Here is a 15,675-nt window from a genome sequence, read left to right on the forward strand (position 1 = left end):
GCACGTTTGAGCATGCTGGTCTTGGGAAGAGCTTCCTCTCTTCACATCGCTCACAGCTACCCCTTGCACATATGAACCAAGGTTCGCAGCAACTGGCTGAAACGGTTTCTGCCGGCTGGTTTTTTACCGGTTAGAGCCAGATAATAAAACTGACGCCGAGTCAAAGACTACCAAAAAAGCAAGCATTGCAAAACATGTTGGGACTCGATCAAATTCGTGACGCAGCGTTACAGCAATAGAGCTTAGATCATATTTGGCGTTAGCAAAGCGCGAGCATTAAGAATACCAGATGAGACTGCCGTGGCTCTAGTACAACCTTCGGCAGGGGTGCTGCCATAGAGGCCAACATGCCGGGGGGCCTCTATCACTCCAGAACCCCCCCCCCCCCCATCCCGGGGACCGACCTCTGCCTGCGCAGGCGCGCCCACGTGATCCACGGGCCGCACCTCGCCACACGCCTCTCCAGCTCCAAGATCACACCTCACGAGTTATACAGCCATCTAACCCGATATACATGGTAAGGATTACCACTATAACACCGTGGCTTTTGAATTATCTCAATGCTTGTAATTGTAGGAATTACCATCGTGGTTTTCGAGATACGTCTAAGGTGACGCGAATACCATTACTCATGCGCCCATCAGAAAGTACATCCCACCATCTAAAATCACCAGATTTCCAAAAGCTCCGCATCCCAACCCAGCTGCCACCCAAACACTCGCACTTCTCCATCAGCTCTGCCTCCGTCTGACGGATTGCGACAAACCCGTGACTTAGCAAGTCCCCCCGCCCACCTTGCCACCCGCGTTACCTCCCCCCCCCATTGCAGTGCAGGTCGATGGCCAGTGGTACCGCCGGTAGGTCTCTCTGTTGACCCCCCCTCGGTCAGTCGTGCCACTGGCGGGTGTCCCTGTTGACCCCCTGGTGAGTCGCACCGCCGGCAGGTGTCCCTGTTGACCCCCTGGTGAGTCGCACCGCCGGCAGGTGTCTCTGTTGTATTGACCCCCGGTCAGTCGTACCGCCGGTAGGTGTCCCTGTCGATCTCCACCCCCCCCCCCCCTCCCCTGGTCGGTCGCACCGCCGGTAGGTGCCTCTGTCGACCCCCCCCCCCCTCTCCCCCCGGCCAGTCGTACCGCCGGTAGGTGTCCCTGTCGATAGCCCACAGCTTGATGTCGGAGCTGGCCTTGACTGTGGCCGCTCGCGGCGTGCCGTAGATGAGCGCTAGCTCGCCGAAGCTGCCGCTCTCGCCGATCGTCGTCACCAGCTTCGAGTCGACGTACACCTGGGGAGAGGCGAGCACGTCAAGCGTCCAGTCGACGTACACCTGGGGAGACGCGAGCACGTCAAGCGTCCAGTCGACGTACACCTGACGGCGGAGGAACGCGCGTCTGTCGGACACCTGTGTCTGTTGGTCACATCGGTCAGAGCTGAACACAGAGCAACTCGAGAAAGGTGCCAAGCACTAGCACGCACATGGATGGAAGCGCTTCAGAAGCGACGGACAGGAGCAGGATTCGGAAGTGAGGGATCGGCGGTGAACGTACGTTCTGTCGGTTCGACACACCCAAACCGGACAATACCAGACCCGCCCCCCAGCAACACAACGTACCGCCGGATGAAAGACTCTCACACAAGACTCGCGAGACCCTAGCGCGGCGCTGCAGGCCAACACTCGACCGTTGGCTGCGGCTCCGGAACGCTTCCCGCCGAACCCTTGCCCGTCAGCCACGTCTGCGGCGCAGTGGTGAGTCCACTCCACATAACCATCACGCTGTCAATGATAGGCGCGCTCGGCGCCGGCCGCCACAGCTTCCGCCGCCACGCCGGGCGCGCCAGGCCGGACCCGCGGGCGCACCCGTCGCGGCCGTCACGTGACCCGTCACGGTCGGCGGCCTGTCGGCGCCCCGTCACAACAGCCGTCACCGTCACCCCGCGGGCGGCCGGGGCCGCCCACCGCCGGTCGATGAATCATCATCATCTCCGCGGCGGCGGCCGGGCAGCCGGCAAAACGCCGCCGACAATGGGGCCCAATTACTGCCTCTCGATGGCCTCTCCCGTGGCGTCCAGCCACCGCGCGGCGGCGGAGGCGCCGCGGCACCCCGCCTCTGCAGATGCTGGCGTCGGACGGGGGCGGGCTGCGGTCCCGATCGGTAATCACCGCGTGTGACGGATGGGCCGGGTGATGCGGCTTGCAGTGATGATCCACAGATAATCCACCGGCCGTCGGATGGCTCGACATGCGATACGGTCGCGTGGTCGTGTCTCATGACCGCCAGAGCGGAGCCGATGCGATCACGTGGTCGTGTCTCGTGACCGCCAGAGCGGAGCTGACAATTTCCCTGCGATAGAATCGGGGCCCGTACCATGCACAACGACCTCCACCGGTGTCGGGTACGAATCATCGACGAGCGTGCCGTGTGGTGAGTTCGCGAGAAGCGCACTGAAACTATGGCACTAGAATCTCCAGGTGCATAATGATTATGAAGCCCCATGTTTAGGGCAGCCTGCAGCGATAGGTACTCCGTGCTACAAGGCGCTACGAGGATGAGATCGAAAGGTCGATGAACTGCCGTACACCTTCGCCTTCATAGCTGCACCATGAAATACGCAGCTGAACATCCAACCCCCCCCCCCCCCCCACACACACACAGCATCGTTGGAGCCGCCCTGGATGACTGAGCAATAAACGAGAGACGCTGGCTAGCGGTATCATCCACCACAGCGCTTTTTCCTGTTTCCCAATATTTCGAAGCGTGGATGACCTTTCTTCCAACTAGCGGGCCCAATTGTCCAAGCCTAGGATATCTCGCGCCGAAAATCCCGTTACCGCTGACGTCAGCACTTCTAAAGCCGACAGCGCACAACAGCTGCCAAAATTTGCCCGGGCACCACCGATTACGGATGTCCGAAGCGCCTACGGCGTCGGGCAGCCGCCTGCCCGCACAGCGCCGCGTCGGACGCTCTGCGATGACACTCCTCTACACGCGCCGCTAGGCTGTGCGATGCCACCCCGCGTCTCACCAGCGTTTTGCGGGGTCGCGTACTCCGCGCTGCACTGGACCGAGCGTCGGACGCGGCACGGCACGTGTCATGTGCGAGGGGTGTGGACGGTACCCGGGCCTGATCTGACCTGACCTGACCTGATCAGACAGCGGAGCGCATCCTGTCAGTGGCGAAACGACCAGACCACGACACAGCGATTAAGCCGGCGGATTTCACTGCCACCGCGGCGGCACCACAATCGTGCGGAGGATTCGCCGCGATCGAGGATCGCGAGGATCGCGATCGAGGATCGAGGATCGTGCGGAGGATCGAGTCCGGCCGCCCGCGGCCGGTCAGTGACGTCACACCGTCGCCGGCACTCGCTCGACGGTTACCAAGCGGACATCGCTGATGTCAGGGCGGTCGTGCGCTGAGGTACGCGGGAGGGCTTCCACGGCGAACGACGATCAACTCCAACTCCGCCACTCCGGTTCTTATTACCATGCCTCGTAGCTGGGAACTGGACACACCGCTGCCTTGCACCGGACACGTGCACAATACTGGAACAGAGCGTCTCTACCACACGCTGCCCAGAAGGTGGGAAGAGCCAGAGCCAGAGCCAGAGCCAGAGTGAGAGCCAAAATGAGGGAGAGGGCGCGAGGGCGCGAGTGCGAGTGCGAGTGCGAGTGCGAGTGCGAGTGCGAGTGCGAGTGCGAGTGCGAGTGCGAGTGCGAGTGCGAGTGCGAGTGCGAGTGCGAGTGCGAGAGCGAGAGCGAGTGCGAGTGCGAGTGCGAGTGCGAGTGCGAGTGCGAGTGCGAGTGCGAGTGCGAGTGCGAGTGCGAGTGCGAGTGCGAGTGCGAGTGCGAGTGCGAGTGCGAGTGCGAGTGGCGAGTGCGAGTGCGAGTGCGAGTGCGAGTGCGAGTGCGAGTGCGAGTGCGAGTGCGAGTGCGAGTGCGAGTGCGAGTGCGAGTGCGAGTGCGAGTGCGAGTGCGAGTGCGAGTGCGAGTGCGAGTGCGAGTGCGAGTGCGAGTGCGAGTGCGAGTGCGAGTGCGAGTGCGAGAGAGAGAGAGAGAGAGAGAGAGAGAGAGAGAGAGAGAGAGAGAGAGAGAGAGAGAGAGAGAGAGAGAGAGAGAGAGAGAGAGAGAGAGAGAGAGAGAGAGAGAGAGAGAGAGGGCTCAGGCAGCTACGGTCCGGGTTTCACTTGGTATTGCTGAAGGAAGATGGTCCAAAGCCAAGGCAAGGCCTGACAAGACGCCGCCAGGTGCTGGACACACCGCTATCTCGTCACAGGGTATGCCATATGTCGTATGTCGTCATGCACGGTCTAGGGAGATCGTCCATGCTTTTCGGCTGAAAGGACAGATGGGCCTGTGTACGGAGTCCTCCGAAGAAGGGACACACAGACCACCAAAATCAGCAGGCATGTGCATACATCACGGACAGTTACGACACCCAGCGCCACACACAGGATGGTGTAAGTGCGATGGTACTTCTCCCGCGTAGCAGTACCCAGCAGCGCTCGTTCAGGCAGGCCGACAGAGGACAGGCCCCGCTCCAACCCAGTCCCACCGGCGGAGGGCCCGCTCCGGGCCTGGAGCGGAGCGCCCGCGCCGCCCGCCCGACGGCCACCTACCTCCACCTCTCCCGAGTCGATGACGTAGAAGTTGTCGCCCTCGTCGCCCTGCTGGATGATCGTCTCGTCCTTCAGGAAGTTCTGCGCGAACATGGCGTCGAATATGTCGGACCTGGGGACGGACAGGCCGGGTCAGCGGTGGCGCGTCACAGCCCGACAGCGTGGCAGTCTGGCAGTCCGGCCGCAGCCGAGGAAGCCGCCGAGACACACTGCGGCTCAACCGGCACAGGCCACCAGCCACCAGTCAGCAGAAGCAACCGCCACAGGCCACCCGCCGCCAGCCGGCAGAAACAAGACTGATCAGGCTGCGTGCTACATTGTTCATCAGGTCTGCAGGTCTTAAACCCTGACATGATCCTGGCATTTTACCGGCATTCCCTCAGCTGCGATTCAAGGGAGCTAAGCTGCGCCGCTGAGACAGCAGTATCTGCCATCCGCCGATGCAGCAGTGTCTGCCGTTGGCTGAGGCAGCAGTGTCCGCCTTTGGCCGATGCAGCAGTGTCTGCTATCGGCTGAGGCAGCAGTGTCTGCCATCGGCCAATGCAGCAGTGTCTGCTGTCGGCCGAGGCAGCAGTGTCTGCCGTTGGCTGAGGCAGCAGTGTCTGTCATCGGCCGATGCAACAGTGTCTGCTGTCGGCCGAGGCAGCAGTGTCTGCTGCCGGCCGAGGCAGCAGTGTCTGCCATCAGCTGAGGCAGCAGTGTCTGCTGCCGGCCGAGGCAGCAATGTCTGCTGTCGGCTGAGGCAGCAGTGTCTGTCGTCGGCCGAGGAAACTTGCCAGGGAAGATCCACGGAGGCCCAACGTACTGAACCTAGTATCCTATCGCTGAGCAGGCCTGATACATCGCATTTTAAGTACAGTAAGCATTTAAGTAAGCCGAGCCCTTTCGTCGGTACCAGGCCTGGCGAATAACCACAGACGCGATGTCAGGCATGCTAACCAAATGTGACTAGCGAGGATCAGAATCAAGGCTGGGGAAGGCAGCTTGTTCCGACCACGACACTCAAGTTTATGACTTCTGCAATGGGGTTGGTCCCGATATGGTAATTGGGAGACATTCAAAATTGCTTGCTCTCCAAGGAGACCAGATATTTAAATACGTAAAATGTGCTGATGTCGTGTGTGGAAGTCATACCATACTCAGCTTGACATATGCGCGCTTTTCAAAGATATTCTTACTTTTCTAAAGAACGCACTGAGAAGCTGCTGGCGGATATTTCACGTGCATATCTGAGCAGAACCTAACCGAGCCGAAATTCTGCACGGTCGTAATTCTCATCGTTTCCACACGCAATAGTGTACGCAGAGATCAACAGACACGCGCAGACCGTGGCACAAATACACGGACACTCTGAGCCATAAAGACGCGTATTCGCGGCATTCACCAGCACGCGCCCGCGGAAAACCAATCACAATTTGTCGCGCAGTGCTGGCGCTGCGGCAAGCCCGCCGCCGCGCGTGCCGTGTCAGGTGTGCCGCGCTGTGACCCAGGCTCCACCCGTGCCGGCGGCGCGCCTGCCCGGCACCTCCCCGGCACCTCCGACCCAGTCGGAGGCGCAGCGCCGCCGGTCCCGCCAGCAAGCTGCTGACAACGGCCGGCGGGAGCGTCTCCGGATGACGGCGGCGACGGCGGCGATCGGACAGCAGCACTTTTCTTCAACGACAGGTGTGGCCATGATTGACTGGGCCTAGCTGGCCGGAAAGGATTTCAGAGAACGAGCAGACCAGGACCAGGAGGCGTCAGGAGTCACACCAGAGCCGTGGTACAGAGCCGCGTCAGGACCAGAAATCGACGCGTTGGCTCCACACGTTGTGTTCTGGGCTACCGTTCAGCGGAGCGTTCAGAGCCAACGTCCAGTTTTGCTATGCCTCATCCCAGGCGGCACACATCGCATTTGGTCTTCACCAACATTTCCGTCAGCAGGACACCACTGACGCGCGCGTGCACCTCCGCTGCGCCGACTCGGCAACACGTATTCCCGCCCCTTCCCTGGGGGCGTCACAGGTCACCCCAGGCTCTATGCTCTCTCTCCAATGGTCTCCTTAAGACGTGACCGCCTATCCGGGACGGAAATGGCGGCTGGCCGGCCACGGTCAATTCGCGGGCCGCATTCATCAGTGGAGGGGGGGGGGGGGGGCGGGGGCGTAGGCGGCAGCCATGACCTGGCCGATGGTCTCGTTTGCATTCAACAGAGCGGCGGAACTAGTCGGATGATGGTAGCGAGACGATCCGGGTGATAGCGGTGATAGCGGTGAGAATAGCCTGAAGATAGCGGTGATAGCGGCGAGACTATCCAGATGATGCCGGTGCGCTTCAGAAAATAGTCCGGCCACACGCTGCCGCCAACCGGCACGCCACCGCGGCCGGTGCCGCTGCTGATGCCGCTGCTGTCGCTGCTGCCGACAGCGGCGCCAGACCGGCCCGAATACGACCACACTATGCTGGATGAATGGTGGCGGCGGGCGACGACCGCGGTGGCGGCGGCCTCCAGCGTAACCGTTCGCAGATAACAGCGCGCTCGCACCGACGTTTAAGCCGATTTTGTTCATGATGCCGGCTGGTCGCCAGACACATGAAGGCTGTGGGGATGAGGACACTCAGAGTTTTGCAAATTTTAATAATAGACTTATGGTGTAAAAACCAACAGGAGCACTCACGGGTAAAAATCTTACGCCACCGGGGCCAGGGACATAGTGAATTGGGGAGAAAAATGAATTGAAAGAAAAGGAGAAAATGAAAACAAATGAATTGGTGACAAAGGCCGAGCAAAGAAAAGGAGCAAGCATAAAATAAAGAGGAATAAAAAAAGCACCCAAAATGACACCCACACAAGACTTCGCCCCGAGTTTGGATCATTTTCTTCCTAAAGTTGGGGAGGAACCCCCGCTGAAAAGGGAACCACACTCCTCCACACAACATCATACCGGTGCAGCACCAGTGCTGACCAGTGGCCAGTGCAGTGAGGGGCGGGGGAATGGGCCACGCAATAACCTCAGCTATTGACGCTTCGATACCGATCCAGGTGACCAACCCCGCAGATCACTACCGATCCCCGGCCCAGCCCAGGTGACCAAACCCCGCAGATCACCGCCGATCCCGGCCCAGCCCAGTCACCGGCCGATCCCCGGCCCATGCCCAGGTGACCAAACCCCGTCAGATCACCGGCCGATCCCGCCCGGTACAGAACAGCGGCCCACCCCGGCCGCGGCCCGACCCGGGCCAGCTTTGTCAGTGGCTGCCGGACGGTGGGAGGAGCCGCCCCGACTTGACCCGTCTCCAGCCGCTGCCAGCCGACGCCCAGCGCCCCCGAAAGACGAATGTGACGTCACGGCACCTGTCTGAAGTGTGTGCAACAATGGTCGGGCATGGCAACAAGCGCACACAGGCTGATGCATGGCGCCTTGCTTTTCTACACGTGACGCTGGGGCTGCGCACAGAAGGGATAATCTGACAGCCTGTCTTCCTCACAGAAGAGAAGCTGGGACATCCTCTGTCCTCCTCATATTTGTATTTTGCCTGCATGTGTACACACATTGGCGCGAACTACATCGGCATATGAATGCGACATCATTTCCATTTGACCTCAGCTCCCTACTTCACATTCATTGGACGAGCAGATCCGTAGGCGCATACTTCAACCGTCGATAGTTCACCGACAGATCAAACGCTGGACCACTGGCGTCGCACACTCTCAGGCTGGCTGTCGCCATAGGACCTCCAAAATGCTGCGTAATGCGCCGGGTTTGAACCACCTGCTCTCGATACCGTCATGTGCAGACTACGCCAAGATTCAGCGAAATTTTAACCAACGTTTCTTTCGCCACCACTTCTGCCGAGCTGCCGGTCGCTCGGAGTCGTCAGCGGCCAGCGGCTGCCGACCTCCTCCAGCGTGGCTGTTGGGGCGGCGCTCCGACAGGCGCCTCCATCGGTCTGTGCCGCCGCGCGCCTGTCGCTGCTCCCGCCGCTCCCCAGAACCCCTGCCAGCGTACGGCGAACCGGCGGCCGGCTATCTATAACCGGCGGCCGCCTATCGCCAACATCAGCCGTCGGCGGCGCCATCACAGCGCGGCGGCGGCGACGGCCCCGTACGGGCCGGCCAGGAATAGCGGCCGGCCGCTGCCGCTGGCGCAGCCGCTGCCGGCAGGCGGCTGCAGGAGGCGGCGGCGAACACCGGCACGAACGGGCGGACGGGGGAAGAGAAGTAGGTAGAAGCACCGCAGAAGCATGCCGCAATGTCCAGGTAGTCCCGCAAACTACGCCCACTTCTGCCAGTATAGGCGTCTCATCAAAGTGCCGTCCAAAGCTTTGAACTCCTCCCCCCCCCCCTCCCACTGTAATTTTACAAACAGCTAGCTTCGCTTGCAATTCAGTGCGAAATAAAACGGACTGCAGCTCTGCATAACCCAGCCTGGTCTTCGTGGGACATAAAAGCGGGACTCATTGACAGTGCGCGTCTGCCTGCAGAAAACCAATTACACATGCCATTACAGACGGGCGGAATCGAGCGCCAGTGACGGGGGCCGGCGTCTGGTCGCGTGCAGATCCGCTACCAAGGGACCGCAGGCCATCGTCCGGCTCGGTCCGCCGGGGCCCATACCGCCAGCCCATATGAGCACTGCACCCGCCCCGGGGAGCGCCCACACGTGGAGCACTGCCTGGTGTCCACAGAGCGTCAACACACGGAGCACTGCCTGGTGTCCGCAGAGCGTCAACACACGGAGCACTGCCTGGTGTCCGCAGAGCGTCAACACACGGAGCACTGCCTGGTGTCCGCAGAGCGTCAACACGCGGAGCACTGCCTGGTGTCCGCAGAGCGTCAACACACGGAGCACTGCCTGGTGTCCGCAGAGCGTCAACACACGGAGCACTGCCTGGTGTCCGCAGAGCGTCAACACACGGAGCACCGCCTGGTGTTCGCAGAGCGTCAACACACGGAGCACTGCCTGGTGTCCGCAGAGCGTCAACACACGGAGCACCGCCTGGTGTTCGCAGAGCGTCATCACACGGAGCACCGCCTGGTGTCTGCAGAGAGTCAACACACGGAGTACCGTCGGGTGTACGGTCTCACCGGTTTCGGTAGAAAACCACAGACGACCATTGCACACGACACGAGAGACATTTGCCGACAGTGACATCAGTGTACAAACGCTACGCAGCCAACCGCATCAGTCCACCAGCCCTGCACTCTCACCTCTCATTCTCGTCCAGATGTGAGAAGAGCACGTTTTTGGCTATGGCTTTGCTGAGAGCTGCCATGGTCTTGTAATCCTTGGGCACCACCTGCGGAAAAGGCGCACGGTTAGGACAAAGTCAACATGGCGAACACCAGTGAGCAAACGCATGCAGTTCACGATGAGGAGCTGATTGGTGCGAAATGAATATTGAAGACCTCATATCAGAACTCCAAACTTCTTTAAGCCACATCAAATAAAGAAATAACCTTACATTGTCCCCTGGGTTAAGCCGGGTAAAGTCAAACGTTAAATCAACACATCGAACTCCAGCAATGGGCGTCAAAACACACCGTTTTTAAGAATCAAGGCCACAGCCTTGCTGCCCCACGGAAACAACTTCAAACCATCGGCAAGCGTTGACCTAGCCGCTTTTAGCCGCACTTAGAACACAAATGTAACGTTCAGTTTTAGCATCGCAGGGCATCATCGCAGGCCACCGGCCCCAGCCCTCGCCCCTCCCCCGAGTCCACTATGGTGACGTTCCGGCGGTGCGCCACACCCGACCGGCGCAAGAGGCGCCGTGTTCTAGCCAGCGACAGCAGGCGTGGCCCACCCACCACCCCGCCGAAGCCGCGGCCGGCGGCCGACCGACTACCCGCCGGCTGACTTATGGCCCAATCAGGCGGGATCGCCGACAACGAGCGGCACGCCCCGCCGCCGGCACACACACGGACCGGAACGTCCGGCGTCAGTGGCGGCAAGCGCGGCCCATCGCGCGACAGCCGTCGAGTCGGCTCATTTCGGCGACTCGGCCTGCATGTGGCGCTGATGGGCGTTCTCATTTCTCCTTCCCACGGCGCTGACCAAACTAATGGCGAGGGCGGGGAAATTGGCGGACAGTAAAAACCGTTTATTCTTAGGGAGGCGGTTTATCTGTCTGAGTTTTGTCCAAAACAGCGATTAATCAACTACAACAGCACTTTAGAAATACTTCTGCCGATGTTTTCTTCCACGACCGCAATTTCATGCCAGTTCGTGTCACTGAGTAGACGATGAAGACACACAAGAAGCTCGTTTGGCCGCAGTCCAAACTGGCTCCAGCCACAGTCGGGAATCCGCTCCGTAACCAGCCGACGCCAATATACGGCCCGGCCGCGCCGACACGGAGCGCCCGAGGCGTCCACAGGACGCGCCACGCGGCCGCCCCCGGAGACAGACAGGCTCGGCGTCGATCTGACGCGCCGCCGGGTCAGGGGTCACGCGTCAGGCGCGACCCCGGGCCGGGGGTCGGCGCCGGCGCGGGTGGCGCGGCGCGAGTCAGCACGCCGCCGCCAAAGCCAGGCGAGCGGCTGCGGCTGGGCAGTGACCTTTCCACTTGGGCAAGTCTATCCGTCCACCGACAAAGCGCATAGGACTTCCGCATCGGTGCGTTGTGCGTTGTTTAACTCACTTTTGGCCATGCTTATTCTACTACAGGGCATCACACCGGGATCTGCAGCGTCAAAGACGGCACCCGCCGCCTTGTTCCCAACCCTCTTCACCCACGAGGCGCGGTGTGACACTGCACACTGAGCTGAGAGACAAACGACGGGGTATGCAACGAGTGTACAGACCTTTCCACGGGAAATTGAGATGCCGTCGAACCAGACAATCAACGTAATAGCCGGTGTTGCAGAGCACTTAAAATTGTGAAAATGGCGTGATATGCTCACAGGAGTATATCGCATATCTGGTATACTTGAACACCTTCTTAAACGAGCACTTTCACGTGAATTAACTATTCCGTCACCTTTGTTCGTTCTCTAGATGTGAAGTAGCCATTTTATAAGGTCAGGCGAAGATCAAAAGCGATGGGCAACATCCCTGACGAGCAGTTATCATGGTCTATCATAAAATGATCCATAAAACCTACAATGAAACAAACAGTTCTGAAATCGCTGAAACATTTGCAGCCCGTACGACTGCAAACATACCGCGCTGACGTCACTTGGCGCCGCGACATCACCCCACCAGTCGCCCCGCTCCCCCTCCCCCTCCCCCACAGTGACCTCATACACGCCCAAGGGATGACGATGCCCCCGGGTGCCGACGCATCCACCCGTCATGAATGGATCATGGGCGCCGTCGTCGTTGGACCATTCAGCTGGATGGTGCGGTGTGATTGCACAGAGACGCTTCCTCCATCCCAAGATACTCTCCATTGGCAATGAATGGCAAAGGAACATCAAAGGAATAAGGGCTGATACTGACTCGTGCACGCAGAGGTTCCTCGGAGAAAACGGGCGTAACCATCCTGCCGGGCATCTCCTAATATTTGGAGCACATCATGCACCTCCTGCGGCGCTTCATAGACGATGGATGTACCTATGCACTCGCCGATCAGAATTTAGATCCACCTAGCCATTTGCCAATAAACTTCCCATGCTGGAAGGCGGTCATGGCACGTTCGAGCAATAATCCTGCCCAGCTCCGAAAAGCGTTAACCAGTTCAAGCGAGAAATATCTAGATTTCGCGCGGCGGCTGAGGCACCTTCCAAAAAAGTACGCAGATCTCCTTCCGGTTGTTTCGTCTTGCAGTCGCCTCGAGCACCGCGATAATTTTGGGCCACCGCTGCATTCACAATCCCACGAGGATCAAGCCCCAGTGCGAGGCTCTGGCCTCGCCTTCTTTTAATCCCCTACGAAACGACCTTGCATTCGAAAGAGATGTTGCAGCACAAAGCGATCTGACACCGCCATAGCCTCTCAACTACCTTGCACGAAAGCAGCCGTCCACATGCGGCTGACTCCGGCAATCTCATGCCCTGAGGGCGTACCCTCGGGAGCGAGAGCCAATCGCGAGAGCCTTTCGCTCTAGTGGGCGCGAGGTGGCATTTCAGCCGGGTGGCGCCGCAGCAGCGACGCCACGAACGCCGCAGCAGCCCGGCCGTGAAATTCCGATAATTGGAGGGGCGTCAGGATGAAAAATCGACACCTCAGCCCCGACAGGCAATATGTGAATGATGAATGACTTCGACGGTAATGGAGACGGATGCTGCCAGACCGTGACGTCACTACAAACCGGGCTGATCCAGTGACGTCACTTCACACCGAGCTGGCGGTTAACTACCGACGATCGACGCACGCGGATCTGACAAGATGAGACCGAGGCGTGGCGACCCGGAGAGTGCGTGCAAAAGGAGATACGGGGAAAACTGGTGCCCCGCCGGAAACTGCGTCGTCTACTCACTGGAACAGATCGGTCGCCACTTCCACGGTGCTCTGAGCCAGTGCTCTCACCGCCTCTATAAAAACCCACTTAAAGCTCCGTAAATGCCCCGTAACACAATCCAATACGACGAGTATGCGGAGCAACGTATACCGAACAGCCACTGGCCAAAACTAAGCAAACAACCTTTAAGAATTCCCCTGGTTTTACAACTGTTTGCCAGTTTACCTGCGTCAGCAATGCTGTTTTCACCATATCTGGGCTGAAAGCAAACGGAGCTAGTGTGCTCAGCTTGGAGGAATGTCCAATCCTAAACGAACGGAACTAGTGTGCTCAGCTTGGATGAATGTCCACTCCTGAACGAACGAAACCAGTGTGCTCAGCTTGGAGGAATGTCCAACCCTGAACGAACGGAACCAGTGTGCTCAGCTTGGAGGAATGTCCAATCCTAAACGAACAGAACTAGTGTGCTCAGCTTGGAGGAATGTCCACTCCTGAGCAAACGGAACCACTCCTGACACCGTCTCCATATAGCTTCCAACCACTCGACGAGGCACCGCGATATCTCGCAACAAGCAAATGAAGAACTAAATAAAACACGAAACAGCTGCTTTCGGTAACACCCGGCCGTATACGTCAATGAATATGCAGTCCCCGAGCCAGGTGCGTACATGTTCCTTGGCCACATCGATGGCACTTGACATCCATCCGGCCCATCAGCAGGTTATTTCTGAGTCATTCTTGACAGCCCATTATTGATCGATAGTTGATTGTTGAGCTAAAGCGTGTTTCCTTCGGTTTATCGGACGCCTAACACACATCGATCAGCACACGCTTAGCACATATTGTGTGTGCGGCCTGTACTGCTATCTACGGCCTCTCTGCGCATCTGAGTATGGTATCATACTAGTGCGCACTCCTCTCTCTCTCTCTCTCTCTCTCTCTCTCTCTCTCTCTCTCTCTCTCTCTCTCTCTCTCTCTCTCTCTCTCTCTCTCTCTCTCTCTCTCTCTCTCTCTCTCTCTCTCTCTCTCTCTCTCTCTCTCTCTCTCTTCTCTCTTCTCTCTCTCTCTCTCTCTCTCTCTTCTCTCTCTCTCCTCTCTCTCTCTCTCTCTCTCTCTCTTCCTCTCTCCTCTCTCTCTCTCTCTCTCCTCTCTCTCTCTCTCTCCTCTCCTCTCTCTCTCCTCTCTCTCTCTCTCTCTCTCTCTCTCTCCTCTCTCTCTCCTCTCTCTCTCTCTCTCTCTCTCTCTTCTCTCTCTCTCTCTCCTCTCTCTCTCTCTCTCTCTCTCTCTCTCTCCTCTCCTCTCTCCTCTTCTCTCTCTCTCTCTCTCTCTCTCTCTCTCCTCTCTCTCTCTCTCTCTCTCTCTCTCTCTCTCTCTCTCTCTCTCTCTCTCTCTCTCTCTCTCTCTCTCTCTCTCTCTCTCTCTCTCTCCTCCGGCATCTGGCGAGGTCTGAGCCGGAGTCCAAGTTCCGTTGAAACCGACAGTGCTGCAGCGCCACAGGCGCTTCAATTAGTTCAACTTTCTAACGGGGCGTCGTAATGTATTGTGCAGTGTTGCCGGTGCACCGTTTAACTAGCACTGAACTGCTTACCAACTATACGTAGATAATAGGTGTTGCTGTTACGTCCTGGGACATCAATAACCAATTAATCACGCCAATGGAAGCGCAGGAACGATGCAAATTTTTCACAGGTAACAAATGCATGCACGCATGACATGAAACACAAATATTGATAGGATTCTCCTACTATGACCAAACACAACCACAGCTTTTGGTTCAAACGAGACCAAGAAGCACACAAGAACAAGGTGACAGTTTTTACAAATGCTTAACCACTGCCCAGCGCGACGCTTCCGCACATTTCAAAGTTTCTGCCATCAGAAACGCTCAGAGAGCAGCACGATTAAGAAACATACAATCAGAAACGCTCAGAGAACAGCGTGTTTAAGAAACATAGCTACATTGCCAGCAGCGGGACATAATATTTGCTCTTTACCCCAACCCAACCAAGGGCAGAATTCACATTTGCACAACAAACCGTTCACCTCCCGCGGCTCTGCAGCAGCCGAACTACTGAGGCGGTGCAGCTCGTTTTCGCACCTTTCGTTTCTCCTCGCACAGTTCGTTTCGTTTTGCTAACACTGTGTAAAATCCAGATCGCGACAACGACTGGGCCTTTCGCTGACAGCTTCCGCTGTGGTGCACATAAGGAAACAAGTAATTCTATGTAACTTTGAAGAGCAGTTAACCCTTCAGGTAGGTTGGTGTCCTGTATCATCTATCAGCAGCTGCTTAGGAGGACATTTGTGGCGACGCTGTGCTGCAGTGGTGATTGACAGGGATTATGCTTATCAAGGCAGTTGCATAACACATTTCTCCGAGAACAACCACCAAGGTCTTGTTTGAAGAGCACGTCTTGCGACTCCAACAACTTCCAAGCCTGGAAAATCACTACTTCTGCACCTTGTCTTCGGCCGCAGACCCATGAGCTGAGGGACAGCGCTCGCCGCTCGTTCCAAGATCTCTGAGCATGAGGGACGCGTCGACGCCCGATTTCGACACAGCAGCAACAGCCACCGTCCACCGCCATCACAAGCAGACTGACTGTACATTTTAATACCGGGGCCAGCGAAGCCATACCAACTCAACCGCTGGACCAGCTCCGGCACTCCACAGT

General features: G+C 58.1%; 1 protein-coding gene across 1 annotated transcript in view; it reads right to left on the minus strand.

Annotated features, from left to right (window-relative positions):
• Positions 1 to 15,675, minus strand: part of LOC119113877 (cAMP-dependent protein kinase type I regulatory subunit) — a 49,989-nt gene that overhangs the window by 3,579 nt on the left and 30,735 nt on the right. The window contains exons 3-5 of the mRNA XM_037238109.1: positions 9,807 to 9,895; positions 4,616 to 4,727; positions 1,134 to 1,282 (exon numbers count right to left, since the gene is read on the minus strand). Of these exons, the coding sequence (XP_037094004.1) occupies positions 1,134 to 1,282; positions 4,616 to 4,727; positions 9,807 to 9,895 (350 nt within the window). The remainder of the gene's footprint in view (positions 1 to 1,133; positions 1,283 to 4,615; positions 4,728 to 9,806; positions 9,896 to 15,675) is intronic.

Source organism: Pollicipes pollicipes, unplaced genomic scaffold, assembly GCF_011947565.3.
Source record: "Pollicipes pollicipes isolate AB1234 unplaced genomic scaffold, Ppol_2.1 Scaffold_7262;HRSCAF=8765_pilon_pilon_pilon, whole genome shotgun sequence".
Taxonomy (NCBI): Eukaryota; Metazoa; Arthropoda; class Thecostraca; order Pollicipedomorpha; family Pollicipedidae; genus Pollicipes; species Pollicipes pollicipes.